This window comes from Enhydra lutris, unplaced genomic scaffold (assembly GCF_002288905.1).
Source record: "Enhydra lutris kenyoni isolate GAN:26980312 unplaced genomic scaffold, ASM228890v2 scaffoldscaffold71, whole genome shotgun sequence".
Taxonomy (NCBI): Eukaryota; Metazoa; Chordata; class Mammalia; order Carnivora; family Mustelidae; genus Enhydra; species Enhydra lutris.
In genome coordinates, this window is record NW_019154155.1 from 1,498,589 (window position 1) to 1,522,157 (window position 23,569).

Consider the following 23,569-nt stretch of genomic DNA (forward strand, 5'->3'; position numbering starts at 1 on the left):
AATGGTGCTACTCGGGTATACAGAGATGAAAATGGATAGATAGGGATGGTTAGGGGATTTGTGCTTAGACACTTTCCCAAAATTAACTTAAAGAATTAAAGGGTATCTGATTTCAAGGGTCTTAGGAAAGCTGGTCTCCACTGGCAGAAAAAAGGAAGAAATACAGGAGAGCAACATGAACAGAGTAAAATGGCAAGAGAAAACCTAATTGGTATGATCAAATGATCAACTTCACCAGAGTGAAAATCTAAGAGTTTCAGCTGAAGTAAAAGGTAGTCTAAGGTAGGACTGTGTTTTAAAGAATGCAATCAAAGGGACACCTGGGTGGCTCAGTCGGTTAAGGAAGTGTATGCCTTAGGCCTGGGACTTGATTCCAGTCCCACTTCAGGCTTCTTGCTAATCAGGGAGCCCGCTTCCCCCTCAACACCCCCCTCCCCACTCATGCTTTCTTTCTCTGACAAAGAAATAAAAAATCTTAAAAAAAAAAAAAAAAGAAGAATATAGTCAAAATTGTCTTTTATTCTCTCTCAAAAGATAAGGCTAAACAAGTTCTAAATCTGAATTAATCTTCTACTACTTAAAGGGTATAAGTTCTCTGTATGAAAATTCCACCAGGAAAGATCAAGTTAGAATAGAAAGGTATTTCCTAAAAAGAAAACAGAAATACAACATACTACTTAAATTATCTTCTCTTTCTCATATGCTAAACACACATACACACACACACGAAGTCCAATAGACTCTGACATGTCGGCCTCTACTAAAATGTGTTCAATTGATTATCTATTTATTGAGCGCTGTTCATTTAGTCCTGTCTGGGGGAAAAGTCAGAGCGAAAGGGTTCCTTCCCTTAGGGAAGTCAGAAGCAAAATGGTAAACAGAAATAACATTCACCGTGAAAAGTGCAAGTACTAAATTATACAGGTGCTCTGTCTGAAGGCAACAGGACCTAAAGGAAAGGAATAAGTGAGGAATAAGTTGGAATGAGGTGTGGAGTGTGGTGATGAGCTGACCACTTCCCTTGCTGGGTTGCTTTGTTTCTGCCACAGCACCAGGAGGGAAAGAGAGAGCAGACACCCTAGAATAAGGCCCAGCTTGGCACACAGCATATCCCTCAAAGTTCATATCACCTCCGGGGTCCTTTGCATTGATTTGTTTTTGGACTTGTATTTTTTCTCCCCCATCGGGGAAGTTTTATAGAGTTAGAGACTCAATTTTTAAAACATCAGTGCCTAAATACTTTTTTTTTTTTTTTTTAGAATGCTGGATCTTTAGAATGAGCCTTTCAGGTAAAACAGCTGCAAAAACATCATTAAAAAAGCATATATTGTCACATGTAAAAGGCAGCAAACAAGAGTCTATTTTTATGAAGTTCAAAGTGATGGTTTATCTTGCAGGGGACTCCCTCCAGACTGTGAATACTTCCCTGGCTTTGTAACAACTCCTCCCTGTCACCCCCCCCACCACCACCTTTGGCTGATAAACTCCCAGCTCCATAAATGGGCAGCAACTAACTAGGCTTTGAGAGAGCATTCCTAAGCCCATGAGCAGCCGGTTCTGCAGCTATCTTCCTACTGAAACGTAAAACCCCGCAAACTACACTTCTTCCCTGTTGTTTACCAAGAGCCCGGTGACTTCTGACATTTGTAATGGAGCTGGAATAAACAGAGCGCGGTAAGTGGGACAGACAGGTGCAGGCCTCTCTCTGGCATGCCAGCCTGACCCTCTCCTCCAGCCCCCCTCACTTGCTGGGCTCCTATTCATCACTCAGGGCTTGGCTCAGCTCATTCCGGAAAGCTGAGGCTTCCACGGCTGTAAAGCTCTGCTTCCGAGAGTCCCCACTGTGCACTGCACGCTGTCTTCCTGCAAGCCGGCCACCCTGTCCTGCAAACTGCACTCTAACTATCCAAGTCTTATCTTCATCCCCTACTTGCTTCCAAGGGCCGGGGCTCAGTCTGGTTCCTTCATCTGGATCCCTCCCATGACCCCAGAGCGCTTAACTTGGAGAATGTAGATGCCTGAGGCGGGGAAAGTACTCTTCAGAATGATCCTACTTCTACTTAATTCCTATTTGCAAACTGCCCACTGGGAAGCCATTCTCAAAACAGTTTTCCTGCCAACATATTAAAATTATAATTATTGCTCAACAGCTATCAGCTCCATAGTAGGAACCACCCAGGTGATCACTAACTCAACAAACTGGGATGTTCTTGGAAAGGGTTGGGCACCAGACTTCCGCACACAACCATCAAAGCACTTCTCAGGCTGAGCACATCACCAACCCCCTCCCCCATCAAATGGGGAACTTTGCAGAGCTTATCCCAGGGCCCCTGGCCCCAGCATTCCCCCTGCCACAGAGTAGGCAACTCCTGCATAAAGCTTTTACTAGAAAATGGCCGACTTCGTATCTGATGAAGTCACAGTCTCTACAGATAGGTCCATATGTTGACTGTGATTTCCATTCACACTATTAACAGGCTACCGTTAAGCTCATGACTCCAATCTAGCCCCATAAAAAAGGACTTTTTATCAGAAAATATAAAGCTGCCTCTGACAACAAAGATGCACAGGACAGAAGGGAGAAAGAAGCTTAGCTATCAGGAATTTTGTCTTCTATCATAAAGAGATCTCTTACATGTCAAGAACGAAATACATTTTTTTGAGATGTATTTAAGTTGTGCATTATAAGCAAAAAGGGGAAAAGTTATCGGATAGTATTTTAAAGTTTTAAAACATCTATTTTTCACTGATTTTAACACTTAAAGCAAAATCTACCCAAAGCTAGGGCTTTCTTTCGCCATTTACAATGCAGTCTGGGTCACTCTCGGGAGATAGATGCCAATTTAGAATATGGCTGAACAAATCCATGGTGGCTTTATACATTAACATATTTAAATTAGGCCCCCACATATAAGAAGCTAGTCAGACAGAAATGAAAGAAGGGGCTGCCTATAAGTAATTTACATATAATTATTTTCAAATGATAATGATCTGAAAAATGGAGGGAAAAAAAAACCCAAATCTGTCAGAGGTTTAACAACAAAAAAACTGTAACACAACTAAAAAGATTACGTATATGTTTTCAGAAAAAATAAACTCAAAGTCCTTCTCTGAGAATATTCTGGATTAGAATGGCAGTTAATGCGGGAATTCATTTTACTGTTTTAGTTTTAAGACACAGGAAACGAAATGCTGGTAAACCTTATGGAGTATTTTAGAGCACAGGCTTTTGTTTGTTTGTTTTAGGCTTGTCAGATACTGAGAAGACTTAAGTAGCTTTCAATGAAATTCTGTTGGTTGGGTTGCATTTGGTCTCAGATTGCTGTGGTTTAAATCTCTGTCTCATTCAGTGATAATATTTCTAGACCTCCATGCTAAATATGCATCCCAGTTCCTGGCCAGTATCCCATACCAGTTTAATGACCCCAAGAAAACATTAGTATTTCTAATATGCAGTGCCAAAAAGACAAAAAAGACACATTTAGACACTCTAAATGGTATAAAATTCCCACTTTTTTCACACCAATACCTATATGTTATGGTTATTTTCTGTATAAGGAGCCACCAACAAATCATCATAATTTCAAAGTCTCATCTCTGTTTCAAAGATGATTTGGTGTCTTTTCTTTATGTTATACCAAAGTTGATAAGGGGTCTGTATCATCATTCTCTGAATTGCAGGTTAAATTTGGGTAACTTCCCTATTGTTTTCCTATTTGCATTTTATTATCACTAAAATTTTTCTCCATTCCAAATAACCTTTTCCTAGGGGTTCAGAAAGTCTGTGGACAAACTCATACCTAGTAAACACTTCACATGCTGAGCCTGTTATGCTTTGAAACTCTTTGTTATGTTTTGTACTCTATTCAGGAAATTCTGAATAACAAATGCCTAGTTTGTTAAATAGATTAGGAACTTTAAAGAATTTAATCGACCCTTCTCCCTTTGGGCATTATCACACAGCAGTCACAGGAGGACATCAAAAATGTGTAGGAATATTTCTGCAGTCTTTACATTTAAGGTAAATTCCTCCCATTGTCAAAATCAAAAGGGCTTTTAAAAATCAGTCTTTCCTTTCTGCTTATAAATTATGCTGGGAAATGGTTACATAATGGTCACGATTTAGGCCCCAGGTTAAAACTACAAAATTACATTAAAGGTCTCTGCTTATCATCTGTCCTACCTAACTGACATACACATTTTCTGAAATTGCCTTTACTGTGCCTATTCCAGAATGAAAAAGGAATTCCAGCTTCCAATAGCAACATCTAGTTATTTAGATGCCCCTCATTGGCCACTTATATATCCCATCCAGTCCTATCTCCTTGCCTTCACTAACTTTATCCCTTTTCCTGCCCCCCACCTCAGACCCACCAGGGATGTACCACAGCTAACTGGCTGACAGGAGACCCCACCTGTCTCACAAGACGATAACATTCTGCATGGTCTAGCCCATGACACAATTTTACCTTCTGAGAAATGTGGTCTATGTGGTCACAGCCACAAAACTTAGCATTTAATTGCTAACACAAAACAAAACTACATGTCAAATTCGTTTTTCAAACCTTCAGTGAGCTCTCCAAACAATATGGTCTGGCTACATATTTTTGTTTCCCTCCATGTGACTAAAGCCACAAAGTGCTTGTGATTCTCTTTTCAAATGTTTTTAGCATTTTTTTTATTGTAGTAAAATGCACACAATATAAAGCTTACCATCCTAATCATTTTTAAGTATACATTCACCCTGTGGGCAACCATCTTTGTCATCCATCTCCAGAAACTCTTGGTGACACTCTTGTCAACTACAGGAGGCAGGCAGAAAACTGCCAGTTAGTTTCTAATAATAAAATCCAGTTTTAATTTATAGAACTGTATGCCTGATGAAGGGGTATCTAACTATGTATTAACTGTACTTCAGTAGTTCTGATTCAAAACAGAATGAGGAGGGATGCAATGGGAGATGAGGCTGGTGACAGTTGGGATCCAGAACACGAGGGGCAGGGGCATGAAGGGCACACGGGCATTTCATCAGGAGCCACAGGAACCTTGACAAGTCCAAGGAGGATGGTGGCACTGCCAACATTGCTAAGCACCTATGTTCCAGAAACTACGCCAGCCACTGAATCACTCACATATGTGCTCAGGAAGCTCATCCTGGTTGCACTGTAGTCAGTTGATGGGGCAAAGCTAGCGATCTTTGCTTTGTGCAGGTAAGAAGTACAAGATTAAGGCAGCAATGGAGGAAATGGAGAGCCAAGGTTTATGTATTTTTCATTTTGCCCATTGATAGGGTAGAAACAAAATCATAGTTTCCATCATTTTCTTCCTATTTTTTAATCACTTGCACCAATGGTTATTTCAGCCTTAATAAATTTTATGTGACACATCAAATAGCATGAAGGTGGTCAGCAACAAGGAACCTGAGGTACAGATAATAATCCATAAACCAGATCATGTGTTATATATACTCAAGGCACCATGATAGTAATGCTCCAATTAGATCACTATAATTTTGGTAGAATAATTATGGCTGCTTCGAGGGACAGCTGTTACTCCAAAAGGCTCTTTGTGGGTAAAAAGGGAGAGTAGTCGAACACTTATCAATATAAGAATGGTTAAATATGGTGAGAGCTGTGAAGTGTGTAAACGTGGCGATTCACAGACCTGTACCCCTGGGGCTAATAATACATCATATGTTAATAAAAAAAAACTAAAAAATAAAAGAATGGTTAAATAGATTGTAGGAAAACATGCTGTGAAACGCCAGGCAATGAACCCAAATGTAGTCATGGGGATGATTCCCCAAATACTCTGGTAAATATCATATCAACTGCAGAACATAATACAAAGCATGAGGACATTTATGTTAAAACATTCGTTTGTATATGTAAATGGCTCTATAAACACAGGAAAAGGTCATAGAAGAATATAGCCAAGAGGGCTGGGGATGAGAGCGGATAGAGCTGTCAGCTCGCCCTCCATATTGGAGTGAGACTAGAACCACATAATCCTTATGCAGAAAACTCAAGTTGTATAGGTCAGTGTACCAAGGGAGCAGGTCGTATTAATTACAGGCTTATAGGTCTTCCATGAAATCATTATTGGTTATTCAAATCATAATGATCCTCATAATAATAGCCAAGACTCAATCAGTATGTGTGTGCACATGCCCACTTGGGCTTTTTTGAGATGAGAACATACTGGTTCTTGCAAAGGGTTTCCCTTGAGTTACAAGAAAACCATTGAAGAATACAATTTAGTCTCAATGAGTTACAAGGTAACCTTTAGAATGTGAACTATTCATTGCAAAGGAGCAAATGAAATTACAACAATCTTTGATCTTTTGGTTCAAAACACACTAAAATACCATCCAAGTAGAACTTTCCTGTTTTTAGAGTTATATTTGAAGTGCATGTTAATGTCACAGAGGTTGGGCGGGCACTGAGTCAATGCTCTTTCTGGACTTGGTTGAAGATTTTGCTTTTTCTTGATTTTCAAGTTAAATCTCCTCAAAATACTAAGCAGAAGACAGAGACCAGAGTGGGAGAGAATTTACATAATTTTAAAATTTTATCCAGGATATTTTTAAAGCCTGTTTATAAAAGAGTATGTATAGCTGTGGTTTAGCTACAATTGAAAAATTAATTTAGGGAACTCACATGACATTTTCAGGGCCTCATTCCAAATGGAATTTTCCAGATAGACAAAAATTATACTCTTCTTGTCCTTAGCCCTCTTGAAGTTTAAAAAAAAAAAAAGGCTAGATAGGAGGTGTAAATGACTAAGAAGGGCCCCGGAGGAAGCTCTGGGAAGCTAAAGAGTTGGGAGCTTCATGTAGAATGTCTTGATAAGAAGTCTAGACTATCTGTAATTTGCTGATTTTGAGGAAAACCAGATTATTAAGAAATCCTATGAAGCCGACTACTACAGTAGGAGCTGAAAATGCATGTGGGACTTGGGATGGCGCATGGGAGCAGGGATTCCCACACTCCTTTAATCCACAGCACTGATTATCTATGACCCTATGTGACATTCAGGAGTGACTGCTATCATGGAGGCCAAAAAAAAAAAAAAAAAGCCACAGAAAAAGGAGGACAAACATAAATTATTTAAGTGCCAAAAAAAGACAAAAAATGTAAAAATGCAGACAGGAGGAAGATAGAAACTACAGAATCCATTACATGTAACATCAAGAAGTTCTCACTCGGAGTGGACTGAGTCGAGTATTATAGCATGAGATGAGCAGACAAGGCAAGGAGGATGCCCTTTGTGCAAGTTAGAACAATGCACAAATGCGCAAAACTCAGGAAAACTACTCAGTAGTAGTTTGGTTAAAGACTGAGTGATGGGAACGTTTGTTTTACGTGAATATTCAATAGGAAAGAGTAGACAACTGGGTAAAGAAATGTTCAGTCACAGTTCCATTAGTGAACCACTTGTTAAATTCCCTGAGCTGCACATTTTAAAGGACCACATAAGATAAAGTTGATGAATGTCTTGGTTATTATTTCCACCAAGAGTTGAGAAATCTGACACAAAATAACTCCTAACAGACTGAGATATTAACACCAAATGCAATTAACATTGCTTTCCTATTTCTTTACAGAGTGACGGCCCGCTTCCTCTTTTCTCAACACACTTGGAAATCTATTAGTCACATCGGCCTCAAAAACCACACGGTCTACAGCAGAGCTGGCCTTAAAAAGGAGGCAAGAGGCGGCTGGTCCTCCCAGAGTTTAATGAGAAAGCACCCACTCCACTTTTCCCCGGCCCCAGCCCTCTCCTGCTCTAGTCCCTCTAATGAGTAAAATAAGTGTGCCTGCAATTGAATCAACATGCTGAAAACCAGCTTGACAACCCAAGAAGTTCACAGAGATATTCTTAATTGCCTTATTTGTTTACTCCCCACTTACTCCCACACCTTGCCCCATTTAAATAGTATGTTCAAATACTCCAGAGGCGGGGAATCAATGCTTGGGTAACTTGCAAATGCTATGAGAAACAGATCAAGAAATCAGGCCCTTTCAGTCTAGGAAAGAAAAGAGCAACCAGGTTGCCTGGAAACATTCCCGTGCCACGGAGAAAGCACAATCGGCTGCCCAGGCTCTCAGCCACCATCTCCCCCCATCCCCCCATCCCCCGGCCAAGGAGCACAATGTGAGTGACGACAAGAATAGTCCACAAGGGCCAAGGACACCAAGGTTCCCCACACTGGTTCCTCGGCATGAGGACCTCGATCTGTGAGGTGACCCCACTTCACAGAGGTTGTGTATGTCCCAGCAGGACCTTTGAATTTCACAAGAACAAAATACCTTCTTGCACTTACCTTAAGTATGTGAAGATGCCCTCCGCAAAACCCCGCCCCCGCCCCCACTCCTCCCCAACCCACCGGCCAAGGGAGAAGGTGGCCTGGCTCACCTCGATAATGTAGAGAACCACGTTCTTATAGAAACAGTACAGGATACACTTGGTCACACGATTGTAGCTCCAGGCGCCATGGACCAGCAGCAGCTTCTCCAAGTAGGAGAACTGAGGGGGAAAAATGGCAAAGTTCAGGAGCGCCCATCCTTTATGAACAAAAGTCAGAAAATGCTGTTTGGGGACAGACAAGGTCGTCAAGGAAGCCAGATTCTGCCAAGAACCTGAGAAAACCATACATTTCCAGAAACTATAGGCAGAGCTTTTGGGTCCAGTGAGGACAACTAAACTCTTTTTTTTTTTTTTTTTTTTTTTTTAAGATTTTATTTATTTATTTGACAGACAGAGATCACAAGTAGGCAGGGAGGCAGGCAGAGAGAGAGAGGAAGGGAAGCAGGCTCCCCGCTGAGCAGAGAGCCCGATGCGGGGCTTGATCCCAGGATCCTGGGATCATGACCTGAGCCGAAGGCAGCGGCTTTAATCCACTGAGCCACCCAGGCGCCCCCTAAACTCTCCTCTTAAATCTACCTTAGTATTTTCCCCGAAATGCCAGTTTGGACATCTCATTGTTATTCTTGTGAATTCTGTTTACACAAATGCTTCTTAAGGGTCTTAACGGTTAGGAGAAGGTGACCTCTTGAACTGGAAGAAAAGAAAAGCACAGTGGCAACCAGATGCTTCTAGTCAATCAGATTTGGTGGTGACTTCAGGAACAAGGGACAGGAACACTCGTGCACCATGACCCTTTTTTAAAAAAGGGATGCACGTGGAGACACGACCTATTTCCACTGTCAGTCTGCACGTTAAAAGCAATTGCATTGCACATGCACACAGATGCTCAGGCACAAACACACAGCCTTACCACTTTGTTCTCCTTTTTTGCTACCACCCAGTACAGAGTACCCCTTGCTAGAGTGCTATGCAGTCAAGAAAAACAAAAAACCAACAAGTGGCTGAAACTAAGGTGACAGTGATGGAACGGTTCTTGCAGTTTGAAATACTGAGCAATATTCAGTAAAATCCCTGAATCCTCTTTGGGGTAGGGGGTCTTTGGATCCCACTTGAATCCTATCCCCTTAGCATTCTCTTAGCCTGGCTTCGCTTGCTGTGTCCTACTTCACAAAGGTCCCCAAAGGCATGAACATGAGCTGGAGGGAGAGAAATGAGGGTTTTTGTTGTTGTTGTTGTTTTGTTGTGTGGACTATGGTGTGCTCTGGCATGAAGGCACCATTAGGGCAAACCTGTTTAAATCCATGATTTCTATACACTGATTGGCCTTGGACCCCACTGACATTTCCCTTTATTGCCTTGAACTAAAACCTTAATTCCCCTATTCAAAGTCATAGGGCAGTCCTTGGGCTCATTCCCTTGGAAGAGATAATCGGGCTGTATTGAGAACATCTGTAAACTTCAGAAATTCTTTTGCTATTGCAAACTTCCGATTAATTTCTGATTACTTTTGAAATTAAATTTAACTATCAGTAGAAAAGAATGACTGATAGGAAATGTAGTTTTCTTTAAAGAAAACATTTTCTTTCAAAACTTTCTTTCTTTCAAAACATTTCTTTCTTTCAGGTCACCCAATGCAAAAGCCACATAATAATTTCCATTAGCCGTGAAGAAGTCAGCTCAATCCGATATGACATCACATTTCATGAAAAATCTACCCAGGAGATGGGGGTAAGGCAGGTCACTTGACTGCAAACTCCAAAAGCTATATGGCCACTTCAAAATGGCAGGGGTAGGTGCATATGGAAAAATAAAACTCCCCATAAAAGCTCATTAAGGATTCCAAAGGGGAATGGGGAATCATAAAGTAACTGGCTAAACAAATAAAAAGGAAGTTTGCATTTGACCCAGACCCCCTGATGTTAAACTTCAGTGGGCACAGAGAACATCTGCTGGAATCATCCAGAATGACTCAATGTTAGTGGGACAACGATTTGTTTTCAGGGGAAAAAAAAAATGCATATATCCTAAATCAAAATGCTATCTTCAGGAGGCCATTCCAAAAACCTTAAGAAGGTAGGGGGAGCGAACGATCGTCTCCTGAGGAGAACAGGCAGCTGGGGCCAGAGGACGTGCAGGCTGCCCATGGGCAAGGCAGCAGATCGGGGGCGGGGGGTGGCTGTTAGTCCCAGGGGCTGCTCTGTGGATAAAAGCACAGGCAGGCAGGAAAGAAGCAGAACCAGAGTTTTGCCCATTTCATCATTTTTCCCAAGGACTGGGAGCTAAAGTGCTTTCTTCTGTATGTAACCTTCCAGGCCACTGCCTCAAAAACCCAATCAAAAATGTCTTCATCCACGTGCAGTAAAGTGACAGAGCCCAAGACGTTAACTCCAACCAAAGACGTGGATCATTTCACCAGGGCGAAGGGATGCATGAAATTGTGGGCTCTCTTGCTTCTAACTGAAGAAGAGGGGGCACAGGGTCTGGCAGAGAAGGTGTAAGGCAAAGAGCAATGCTGCCCTGAAACAGCGGAACCTCTACCTGATCGTGAGCAGGACCACGGACAGGAGAAATGAAGACCCACGGACACGTGTGGCCACCCATCACTTCCTCTGGCCGTGCTCATTGTTACACCAGTGGGGCAAGAAAACCCCGAACTCTAACTCTAACCCTCTCCTCCTTATGCTTCTTTGATGCTTTTGATTTGAAGAGAGCAATTGCTCCGGATTCCACAGCCTATTACTATGCAGCTTCAATAAAGCAGGTCATGGAATCTCCCTTCCCCAGACATTTTAAAGAAAAGACAGACAAATATTTGCCTGAAACTCCTAGGAAACCTCCAAAGATCCCTTCCAGCCACATGATGCTATAACTCAAGTATTTAATAATGCTGGGTATATAACGTCTACAGCTGCTGACGGACTACAGGAAGCGAGAGTCCCACAGGCCTCGGAGTGGTTGACTCAGGAACGTGAACGGGCAGGTGTACGGGGATGGTCCCCAAGGTCACATCCAGGTCTGGTGTTCTCTGACCCTGGATGCTCGGACCCGAGGCAGGTCACCCAATGTGAAGGAGCCCCAGTGTTCCCACCTGTACAATCAGAATTCCTTCCCCTAACTACTTTAGCAATTATCTTGAGGATTTATTTGAAATCAAGATTGATTTCATGTACTTTCCAGAGCCATGAGGATTTTGTAATTCCTCCCTGTGTTTGCAGAACCACGAGCTGGGAGGGAATCAGAGAGGTGATCTAATACAGAGCCCCCCTCTGGGGAGGTAGACCCCAAAGCTGCACAGGACCAACCTGCAGCCCTGGGGTGCTGGAAGCTCTTTCACAGTCCATATGCAGCCCCTGATGTCAGCTTGAAGGGGTAAAAAGCCATCACTACCTGTGTTCATGTGATTAAGGTTAACACATTCTTTAAATGACTAAACACTGGAAGGAGATGAGGGAACCCTAGCTAATGACCAAATGAGCAGGTCCTTTATCATGACATACTGTAATGTATAGACAGGAGGAAATGATCAGTGCCCAGTATGCAGTCTAGATTTTCTGGATGATCAAGCAGGCCAAAAGATCTAGATATGTCACCTGAGATCAAGAGGTTGGCTATTTTCCTTCACTTTTTGGCTCTCCATCATTGAGGAGTAGACATTTCTTTCAGCCTCAAGCCACCTGTTCTGTGACTACAAAGTGCATTGGGAACCTCTGCATGCAACATCGGATCCAGAGGGGAAAGGGCTGACCTTGGCCTAACAGCAGGAGGCCGGCTGCTACTGACAGTGGGTTATCGCTACAGCACCCTGGTTATGCCTACAGAGAGGGAAGCACTTGTAAGCCACTGCTTTCCCCTGACCTCAAATGCCTGAGGAGAGAGCGTTCTAGCACCTTCTAAAAAGAGAACCAATTCTGGGATGGGAATGGTAGAGAACGGATGTAATGAGCACAGCCATTCCTTGGTATGGGACGGCACAGGGAAAAGCCCATGCAGCAGATGTGAAAGCTGAGGATGAAAGACTATCATTAGCAGGATCAGAGACCTATCTGTTAGGAACGATGCCTGCCTGGAGGACAGAGAGCTTGGCCAACCTCACAGCTAACAAAAACCACCACAAGAACCAAAACAACTACAACAACCAGGGGCCTTTAAACTGCACAGGATCAAGGCCACAGGGAAATCCAAATACTCTGGTGATTTTGTCTGGACAAACTTCAAAAGGGATGGCACAGTTCTTAGGGCTGGACTGAAGGTCAAGCACCAATCAGACCGTCATGCCCAGTGGACATCTCTGTCAACAGGACAGGACAGCTGGTCAACCGCGCCTCTGACCTGTGCAATGGCATAATCCGAGTTGTTGGTTGCCTGCATGCCTTCATTCCCACTGATTCCTACACCCACGTGAGCTGTCTGGATCATCCCAACGTCGTTGGCACCATCCCCAATGGCGAGGGTGATGGCCTTTACCCGCTTCTTAACCACGTCCACTATTTCAGACTTCTGCAGAGGAGACACCCTGTAAGAGAAGAAAGAAATGATGACTATGTGCATCCTTCCAGGGGAAACAGCTGTAATCTACATTTAGCTGCATTAAAAGGGCAGTTATTGGACCATTTCCAGATTCAATACATACATTTTATGCTCATGTGCAAAGAAGCTTTCAGAAAACAGTAGCTTGTGGCTTTCAAGTATTTGCCAACTTCACAGATGAAATACACAAGTCAAAACTAACTTAAAACACAGCCTGTCTGTAATCGCTCTGCCCAGGGGGAACCATGTGCGCCAACTCCTCAGGGCCACATGTGGCCCCCCGAACAATAAAGACAGGGAAGCTAGTTAGAGGTCTTAGGAAATGTCTTTTGACTAAATCAGAAAACTAGCACAGACCCCATTTTTGCTTTTCTGCTCAATACATACAACCTAGGGCTGGTAAGAGAATCTTCTGTAAAATCTGCTTTCACGGAAGGGAGAGAAAATTGGCAAGGCTTGAGAAGTGCAGAAAGAGTACCAGAGGAAGAGAGATGAAGAAAGCCTTCCCCTTCTCCACCTCAGAAATGGAGGCAGTGTCTGAAGGGCAGCTACGGCGGAAGGATTTAAGAAGGGGCGGGGGCGTCACAGGGACAGGTCTACCAAAGCTCAGCTGGGTAGAAGCACAGCCCAACAGGGGGAGATACGACTGCCTTTGCCGAAGAGGGGTTGTTTCTGCAAGGAATCAAAAGAATGTGGGCTATTTTTCTTAGGTTCTCAAGTCATCTGGGAAGAGGACCTAACATAAATCTGTGGGGCTAAAACACAGCAGTGTTAATTATGATGAAGGCTATGTTCAGAGTATGAGACCAGATAATACAATAACTTGAGAAAACTACCAGTACCTCAGGACTGACTTATTTTAAATTCTGAACTGGTAAGCTGATAGTCACTTTGGGAAATTGACAGGTAAACTCCTGAATGACTAAAACATACACACACACGTGCACACACACACTGCACACATGTGCTGCACACACAAACACAGTAAAAGGCCTGTCGGGGTTTCCCAGAGATATACTGGCTGAACCCACATATGTACTGTACTTGTAAACTGGAATAGATACTTAAAGACTTTCTTAGTTGGACTATGACCTTTCATACGGCCTCTGACCTCAAAACATCAGTTTCCAACAAAAAACTTAAACTTTACCTTTTATTTACTTTTACCAACCCAGAGACTTGTCTGTGTTTGGAGAGACAGCAAACTGAATTTAAAGCACAGTTACAATGAAAGCCTTTGCTCAAAGAAATGAAAATTAGCAAGTTAGCAAAAGAGAATCAATAGGTTGAAAGGCCTTTAGGAGCCAATGTTATATGATCTACTACCTCTTTTATCATTTTCACAGTGATTTTCAATAATGGGAGTTTATTGCCTCCTGGAACAATTGGAACCACTAAAAATTATTATTATTACTTTTTTTGAGGTTGATAAGCTATGTACTTCAAAGTACTAATTCTGTCCTCCGGGTTAGGCTAGAATAAGCACAACTCTTCTTTCAAATATTAGGAAGGCTGAACTAGAAAGACACCTATCACATCCTTCCTCCATAAGTTCAGTGTCTGCTGGCTGAACTGTCCCAGGTCCCTCACCCATGATTTAACAGGCATGCTTCAGAACTTACAAATAACTTCCAAGTGTGATCTTCCAGACAGCTACAAGCAGAGCAGAACAGAATCACCATCTCCCTGGAGCCGATTACTAGACCTACTGTAATATATACATATCTTAGCATGAAATCACTGGAAGCTTTACGCTGTCCATCACTGACCCTCCAGGCACCTAAGTGTAAGCAATTTTCATGGATAGGGATATTAGCTGTAGCTCTTCCTTCTACATTTGTTCAAGAGCTACTTGGAGCCAAGGGCTGACCTTGACATTCCTCTCTCATTAAACTCCTGACTGGCAGACACAGCTCTCACAATTCCAATCTGCTACACAAATGTAATATCCCATTTCATCTCTAAGCTCAGTAGAAGCAGAGATCAAATATATGGAGAAAACAAAGTAGGATTTGAAATTAAATAACTGCGCATGACCTTCCCCTGTTCCCTATACTGTTTAAACAGAGGAAATAATTCTGAGTTCTCATCTTTCCATCAGTAAAAATGGGAAAATGAGAACCACCCACCTAATTAGATAGTTGATATATTTATGTGAAATCATGTTATCTTGCCAGTATGAAACAAATGTTATCTCCTACCCCACCTGTAAAACTCTGATTGCTGGAAAAAGAAAATTGGACACATCTAAGAACTATGTACCATCTAACCTACGGTTCCCTGTAAGTAACCTGGGGTACTGCAGTGGCAAATTATTGATTTTCAAGGAAAATACAGCAACATTTCTCAGATAGTAGTACAACATACTAGCTCAAAGTAGCTCACAGTTTCGATATCAGATAATGCTACATTCCTTCTTTTTTTTTTTTTTTTTTAAAGACCATATTTATTTCTTTGAGAGAGAGACCACACAAGGGGCAGGGGCAGAGGGAGAGAGAGACTCTCAGGCAGACTCCCTGCTAAACATGGAGCCCAACACAGACCTCGATCTCATGACCCTGGGATCACGACCTGAGCTGAAATCAAGAGTCAGACCCTTAACCCACTGAGCCACCCCGGAGCCCTGCTACATTCCTTTTTATGATATCTTGGTGAAGCTGAGTTTTCACGGCTGCTATGATAAAAAGCAAACATAGCTTGTAAAAAACCAACGTGGAATAGGAAATGAGGGACACAGCATTCATGCTTTCTCCAAAGTTTGAGAAGGTGTACAAAGCTTAACAGGTGTGCATACCATAACACTGGCAAATGATCATGGCTATTTAAGGATGAAAGAAAGTATTATTTCCTTCTGGTTATGCGCATTAGTGTTTCAAATGTCTGCTAAGTTGTTAGGACATAAATACTTCTTAAATTGTCTGACCTTCCCTTCCTAACAGTTATGACTGTTTGGCATTCCTTCTTGGCCTATGGGCTTTGCAAAGGAATTACTGAGACACTAGGGTACGGTAAATGCAGAGAATCTGGGAACATCCATGTTGATCACTCTCCATGGTTACATCGATCACTCTTCCGAGTACAATTGTTCACTCACTGAAGTAGAACTTTACCACCGTTTAATCTCAAACTCTTCTTCTGTGTCCACAAATGTGTCATAGAAGCACACTGGACAGACACTGAATCAGCACTGGGATCCTTGAGGCTGCGACTCCTTGAGATTCCACATGCCACCCACGTAACTGGGTAATTCTCTTTATCAGCTGACCTGAAGTGATGTAGAGCCAAAGGAGGTCTATAGGGCAAAAGGGGAATCTGCAGGGCGCAAAGCTTAAGGACAGCAACATGGCGCTGTGGGAGGAGGGAAGGGCTATGGTGGTGGAATGGGAAAGCTCCTACACAAAGCCATAGTTTCCTCCGAGGTCAAAGGATTTAGTAATAAGTCAACCAACAAGCAAGTAGCAAGTCAAATATAATCACTACATTTGCCACTCTGGGATTTGAAACTCCAGCAAATCAAGTCATGATTGTGATGACTTTAAGCAAAATCTGTGAAAGTCCAACAGCTGCCTTTTCCCAAAAAGCAAGCGTACAGAGAGAACCTGACTGGGGTATATAAACCGAGTCATACCCCAGCATTTTAGAAGCATGAAATTCTCATCAAGGATTTATTATACCCTCAGCTGTGATGCCTTGAGAAAATATAACTCTAGCACCCACAAGGGGTTCAAAACAGATGTCAAACAGCTAATTTCTATAGAACGGAACAGGTACCATTATGCTTCAGTCATACGAACTATTTCAGTATGCCAAGTTGCCACGAAGCACAAACCAGCTCTTTTTAAATCTTAATTTGTAACCTGGAATCACATGCCACACTTAAGTATTCCCAGCATATAGTACATTCAAACTATAAAATAAGAATTCCAGACCACATCTGAGCTAAGCTAGGCACTTGGGACAGTTCTATAAACTATTTTAGTGCCTTATGAATAAAAACACAAAATCAAAGATCTTTAATCAACTGGAGAGATATTTTACCTACTTTTTTGGCTAACACAAAAGATTCTAAAATGAAAAATAATTTTTCCTTTTGAGACTTAAAAAAATTCCAAATTCTGGAGTATCTAATTTTATGAGATATGTGTTCCTGAAATTTTTTAAGAAGATTTACTTATTTATTTGAGAGAAAGAGAGAACATGGGTGGAGGGCAGAGGAAGAGGGAAAGAGAATCTTATGCAGGCTTCATATTGAGAGCAGAGCTGAAACTAAGAGTTGGACACTTAACCAACTGAACTACCCAGGTGCCCCTGTGTTCCTGGAATTTTTAAAACTTACTTTCTAAAATTATTCCAAATATAACACTTACGTAGAACCTTTGGTAACTGCTTTTCTAGAATTAGTGATCATGCATGAACTTATCCAATCTACAGAAGTCCTGGTCTCAGAATGAGTTTCTAAAATTCTGAATTGCAATATCATCCGAGCAAACTTAAATCCCTTCCCTTCTCAGAGCTCTGAGGTCTCATCTGTCAAAGAGGGGTAGACCTCTATTACTGATTTATAGAGTGAACTCCACTGAGCCAAGGGAGTCACAAGAAACCTCACCCAGGAGCACCCAAGAGAACTTCAACTAAAGCCACAATACTTATTCATTAACCAGATTCACTAAATGCTTTTACTAATTGGACTCCCAAACTTCTTTATTCCATATAGAAAGTTCTTATGACAGAAAAGGAAGTTTGAAGACCACTGGCCTAGATCAATAAGTCTCAAATTTTAAGTGAGTATCAGAATCACCTAGAGAGCTTGTAAAAATAGAGTTTTTTGATTCAGAAGTGTGCATTTAATAAGCTCCCAGGTGATGCTGACGCTGCTTGTCTCTGGACAACACTGATGTAGTTAGCACTGACCTGGACAAGATCACAAGAGCTCACTGGCTCAAATGTTTTAATTAGCTAGGTAGGCTTACATTTCCCTAGCATAAGATACGTGTAAAATTTTCATGAAGTGACATGTAACAATGAGCAGGAACACTGAATCTCATCCTCTTCTTTCAAGCTTTGTATAGGTAGGTTCTTCTTTGCTTTTAACCCCCAACTAGTGAGTACAAAATAGGGTTGGAATTTAAAACAGTCTTCCAATCTGAGTCTCATGTAAGAGGCTGAGAAAGAGGAAGTACTAACCAAAAATGTGGTCTACAGGACTTTGTATGTTTTATTAATGACACAGAAACCAACGACTATGATTTAGTTAATGAAAAATTCGATTTTCCTGTTAACTTAAAGATAATACCTTTATGAAAGCGATCCTCTTTCCTTAAAAGAATCAAAATATTACACCTTTTTTCTCATAGCAGTCAATAACCCTAAATGTTTCGAAAATTGCAACATCTTAAAAAACAAATCTCAGTTTGCAGATAAATGAACACCTAACAGAGAGATCTAAAATTTAAAACCAATCTGTTTAATAAGTGCTTCTATGGTTGACCAACACCCGTTCTGACTCCTGCATTCTTTCCTTAGACGTATTTAGCGCACTGATGCAGGGCCAGTTGTCCAGGCCTCCTGGACAGTTTTAGCTTTCTGGAACATTCTATCCCTGTGGTCTCACCCAAAATGTGTGACTCTCTCAAATTTGATCTCATACCTCAGTTCTTAGTGCATCTCACCATAGCTCTAAGCTCCAAAAGCAGATAATGTTGGCAGCTTGGGACAGTCCCCAGAACAGAGTGGCAGATAGGAGGCTTCAGGTTAGACAGGGCGGCGAGAAGGTGTATCTGGGCAAATCCATATGTACCTGAGGCTAGCTAATGGCGTAGGCACAAAGAAGTGAAATTTAAACTCCCTCACTCAGTGGTTCTCAAATAAACTTAAGTGCTCCTTTATTATAAAAATGTACATATAGAAAAGGAGCTACATTCTACATGAGGAAGCTGTAAGAGATGGTGCCTCAATAACTCACAAGATGTAACTGAAGATGTGGTCCAGGTTTTATTTCAAAAATGCAGTGCCTGACCAAGAGGCAGCCTCACAGGGTTGGGCTGGAGCAGAACACATTCTCAAAAGCAGAATGAGTGGCTATAGAGGGAAAAATCATTATCCATGAGATAATGGGTTTGAGGGGGTAGCACCATACACCTAGTTGCTAAATGAGCAACATACACAGACGTTGAGGGATGAGCGTCTCTGGCTTTGGTTGGTTCAGCAGTGAAAGGTTCTATCCTACCTCAGCATCTCCTCCAAAAATTGAGATGTTATGGAAGGATTTCTCTCCATCCTTAAAAAGTTCAAACCACATTTGATTGGCAATATAAGGGATGGGGTTTCCTACAAAACATCATATGACTGAAGCTTTTATTCTTTCCGCAACCTTATAAAAAATCTGCCTCATCAAAGAAGAGACAGGATGACAGACCACAAGTGGGTATATCATGGACACCAATGTTTCAAGAACTGATCCTGGAATTATTTAACAGGTACAACTCTTTCAATTAACTCAATGTATGCAGTGTAACGATTATACTCATTATGGGGTACGTGTTTGTCTCCCTCACCTTGCCCTTCCTTTCCTTTTCCATCCTTCCCTCTTTTCCCTCCTTCCCCATCCCACCTAAATGCCAACCCAGTCATTTATATGGCAGACATTCAATAAACAGTGACTAACTACCAAAGTCATGATTCTAAGATGAACTGTATCTCTAATCATAATTATGAAGAATAGGAGAAAATACAATTCTACTTGGAAATAGGTTAACTTTCTTTCTTTTGTTTTTAAAGATTTTATTTACTTATTTGACAGAGAGTACAAGCAGGGGGAGTGCCAGGCAGAGGAGAAGCAGACTCCCCACTGAGCAAGGAGCCCAACACGGGGCTCAATCCCAGGACCCTGGAATCATGACCTGAGCTGAAGGGAGACACTTAACTGACTGAGTCACCCAGGTGTCCCCATTAACTTTCCTACAAATGGGAACAGCTATTGGTGTGTAATTCTGAAAGACTAGTTCTACTCAGAGGGGGAGACAGTGAAAGCAATACACAAACAATGGTGCTCCTCTATGAGCTCTAAGTTTGTCACCCATGGAAAGGAGTTGGAAAGACCTCACTATTCCTGTGGTCTAGGGATGGACACTGTTTGCAAACTTCCTGACTGAGTACGCCAGTGGCCTTGATTCTGTTTTCTACTAATATCCTTAAAAACATTATAAGCTTATTATAGGTGTCTTATGATAGCTCTTAATGACATGTAGAAGCAACAATCCTTCGCTTCACATAGGGCTCTCCTGGGAAGGGCTATCACATAAGCCTGGGCTGCTTTCCTCTGCCTCATTCGAACCTCATGCTTTGACTACAATAAGCCAACAGTTAGCTCCTGAATATCGTTGTGCATAAGCACTTCGAGGGCTTACCACACACGGGCTTACCAAGTCTTCTCAAATGGTCTCAGGGACGTAGGGCAAAGAAATCATCCAAACAAATTCTTTATATTTAAGTGCCTCCCCACATATTTGCACCTCGCACCATGATTTCAGTCCTATATCACCTTCTATCACAATCTCGAATACCAAGGTACCTTTGCACTAGCAGTAACTTTTCAATACAGTGCCTAGCAGAATAAGCATGTAATTTGCTGGCGGAGTGAAAGGATGGACCTAGATCTCACTATTGGTGATACAAGCCTCATGAAATAGCTCGGAACCCTGACGTGATCCAGCCACCCTTGAGAAATACGGGCAGCAAACCACAAGAGCTACTTAGCAGCTAACTGAAGAGCCCAGACGTCCTGACGGTATTGCTTATTTTGGGACGTTCTGATGACATTCCCTGCGTGAAGGCTGGCTCCCTTAGGTTACGCTGCTGGCACAATGTGACATGTCTGACTGTGCCAGGTGAGGGATGGGGAACTGGTAGCTGTGCCGTCCTCCTGCTTTGTATCTTGGTGGTGGAATTCCACAGTCATTTTAGGAATTTAACACATCTGTTTGAGTATATATTAAATTCAAATTGCAGAAAGCTGAAAACTTCCATAGCATCCTAAAAGCACAAAGATTATTTTCAACATTGCATAAGGATTCATTTTTTTCAAAAATACTAAGCTTAAATGTTTTCACCCTGCAAAAGAGACCTCAGCTTTCAGAAAGAGGAGATGAGCTCTCCTTCACACTCTGTCAAAAAGGGGGAGGAGAACAGAGGGGCAGCTAGGCGGGCTGGAAGCGACAGAGTGTGAGAGCTTTTTAAAAATACTATCTGTATAAATTGGCCACTATAACAATACACTAACAATTGCTAGTAATAATTTCCTTGTTGGTTCAAAGGTTCACTGGACTCACCCAATTTAATACTACAGTCTTAAGGGGTCACTGATGATCTCAGTGTTACACACACGCACACACACACACACACACACACTGCACAAAATGTGGTAACGATTCTCCTACGTTTTAGTATCAAACCTTGAAAAACAACCTTGCCAGTGTCTTAATCAAAGTATTCTACACTTTTATGTTGAATGCATTACCCAGGATTTAAATATGAATAATTTTAGACTAGACACTAGTAACCCAAAGTCACACGTATATGGCCCCTAAATCTTGATTTCAAAATCCAAAAAACTTCTCAACAAACAAGAATTCTGGGCAGGGGCAGGGGAGTGCAGGGAATAAACCCGAATGACCAATTTGGGGATGAGGCTCTCTATTTATCACTGATCTTAATTACTATTTGACTGGTGACTGCCTTCACCGTCCTGTGAGCCTTCTCTTCTGTCCAGCCTAGGAAGCAGAGACCAGCCATTGCACAGTCATGAGCTGTGAGGGAACCTGATATTCTTCATTCACCGAACAAAAACCTTATAACCTGATCCAGCCCGTGCTTTGGCCGTAAATGCTGCCCGCGCAGCTGAGGCTTTCAGAGTGGCTCTCTGAGAAAGGGAGGACACCCTGTCTGCCCGAGATCAGTTTACTCCACAACCAGAAAGGGCTCACTTTGAAATAAGTATCCCCTGCTTGGGGGCTCAGAATTTATGCATCTGTACTTGTGTCCACGACAATTTTATTGCATGTCCAGGAAACAGAACAATTAGAGTGGCGCTCCTACAGGAGTCTAGCTTCTGAAAACCTAACATCTCCACTAAATGATACAGAATATATGAAGATCTGGGCAAACACATTTGATGTAAAAATTTAATAGGTCGTATGTTGTGAATTACATACGGGTTTATATTCACTGAAGTCAACTAGCTATAGTCTGTTTCTTCCTGTCCTAGGCTGAAAAGAAGGGCCCAGACTAGGAAGGCTGGGATTTAAATAAAAGATATTAGATCCTTCTGTTCCCAGGCTGAAACAGGGATTAGAATAACACATTTAAATACCTTAATGTTTTTAGCACAAAAAGCATTAATTCGATACTCTGCTTCCTTGAAATGCTTTATTAAAGCCCCCCAAAACTCTCTTAGGAGTGTCTGCCTTCCTTGGAGTTAACATACATTTATTGTTCTCCACTGCAAATTTCACTAGTATTTCAAAACAGCGTGCCTGGCCTCTGCTGTGGGGACGGTGGGAATAGGAAATAGAACCGAGAGGAAACCTGAGAAGGCTTTGAGTTTTGACATTTCAGAGCAAGCTTATGGCTCCTTCAGGACTAGGGATCATGAGCTCATGCACCACTGAAAATAAATGACGACTAAGACGCTTAACAGAATGATTTTAATTAGACCTACCCTTCACCTGTTGCAAAGGTCACCTGATTACCAGTCCAATAAGTAAGCCAAACTGTAACTACCTGTACTCTGGAAAAAGTGGGGCAGCCTATCTGCCTCTTGACCTTCAGCTGGGGCCTGATCCAAGCAACCCAGAGCCCTAGAGAGCCACAGGGACAGCAGTGACTGATGCCATGTGCACCCACTCTCTCAAATTGGAAAAATTGAGAGTGGAATTTGTTACGTGGAAATGCAGAGAAGTTACACAGAGTTCTTTCTTCCAAGAATCATATACCCCTTCTCAAACCTAAAGCCTGTGGATAATAAGCCACTAATTCTTGATCTCAATAGCAGGAAATGATAATGCTTTTCTGGAGTCACATTTGTCCGAACCCATAGAATATACACCAAGAGTGAACTCTAATGGGAACTATGGAGTCTGAGTGACATGTAGGTTCATTGACTGTAACAAATGTACAGTGTTGGGGGCGGAGGGTGGATGTTGATAGTGGGGAAGGCTCTGCATGTGTTGTAAAATCTCTGTACCTTCTACTCAATTTTGCTGTGACCTAAAACAGTTCTAAAAAATAAAGTCTATTGGGGTTGGGGTTGGGGAAGCAACAGTATTCGACCATTGCCAAAGCAGAACATGAGAATGACTCCTACTGGTTCTCTACATCTGCTAAAATCCTGGACAGTGACAGAGAAAGACTGATGGACATTAGGCAGATGGGGCAGGAGGGTCTGGTGGGGGGGTGGGGTGCAAGGATGGGCACAATGACCATCCATATGAAGGTCTGTGTAAAGAGAGAACACGAGCCCCAAGACACTGTGCACCCACCAAAATAATCAATCATAACAGCTAAGTATAAGAGTAGTCAACTTAATCTACTGCAAGCTTAATTTGTAACTTGCTCTTCTAATTGATTAAGACTATCATAATAGCACTTCTTTGGACAGAGTCTGGTCTGAAATATC

General features: G+C 42.0%; 1 protein-coding gene across 1 annotated transcript in view; it reads right to left on the reverse strand.

The window, feature by feature from the left end:
- The window catches only part of LOC111159917 (phospholipid-transporting ATPase IB), a 585,941-nt gene that overhangs the window by 209,525 nt on the left and 352,847 nt on the right, over nucleotides 1-23,569 (reverse strand). Inside the window, exons 26-27 of the mRNA XM_022522597.1 lie at nucleotides 12,700-12,883; nucleotides 8,419-8,529 (exon numbers count right to left, since the gene is read on the reverse strand). Coding sequence (XP_022378305.1) covers nucleotides 8,419-8,529; nucleotides 12,700-12,883 — 295 coding nt within the window. The remainder of the gene's footprint in view (nucleotides 1-8,418; nucleotides 8,530-12,699; nucleotides 12,884-23,569) is intronic.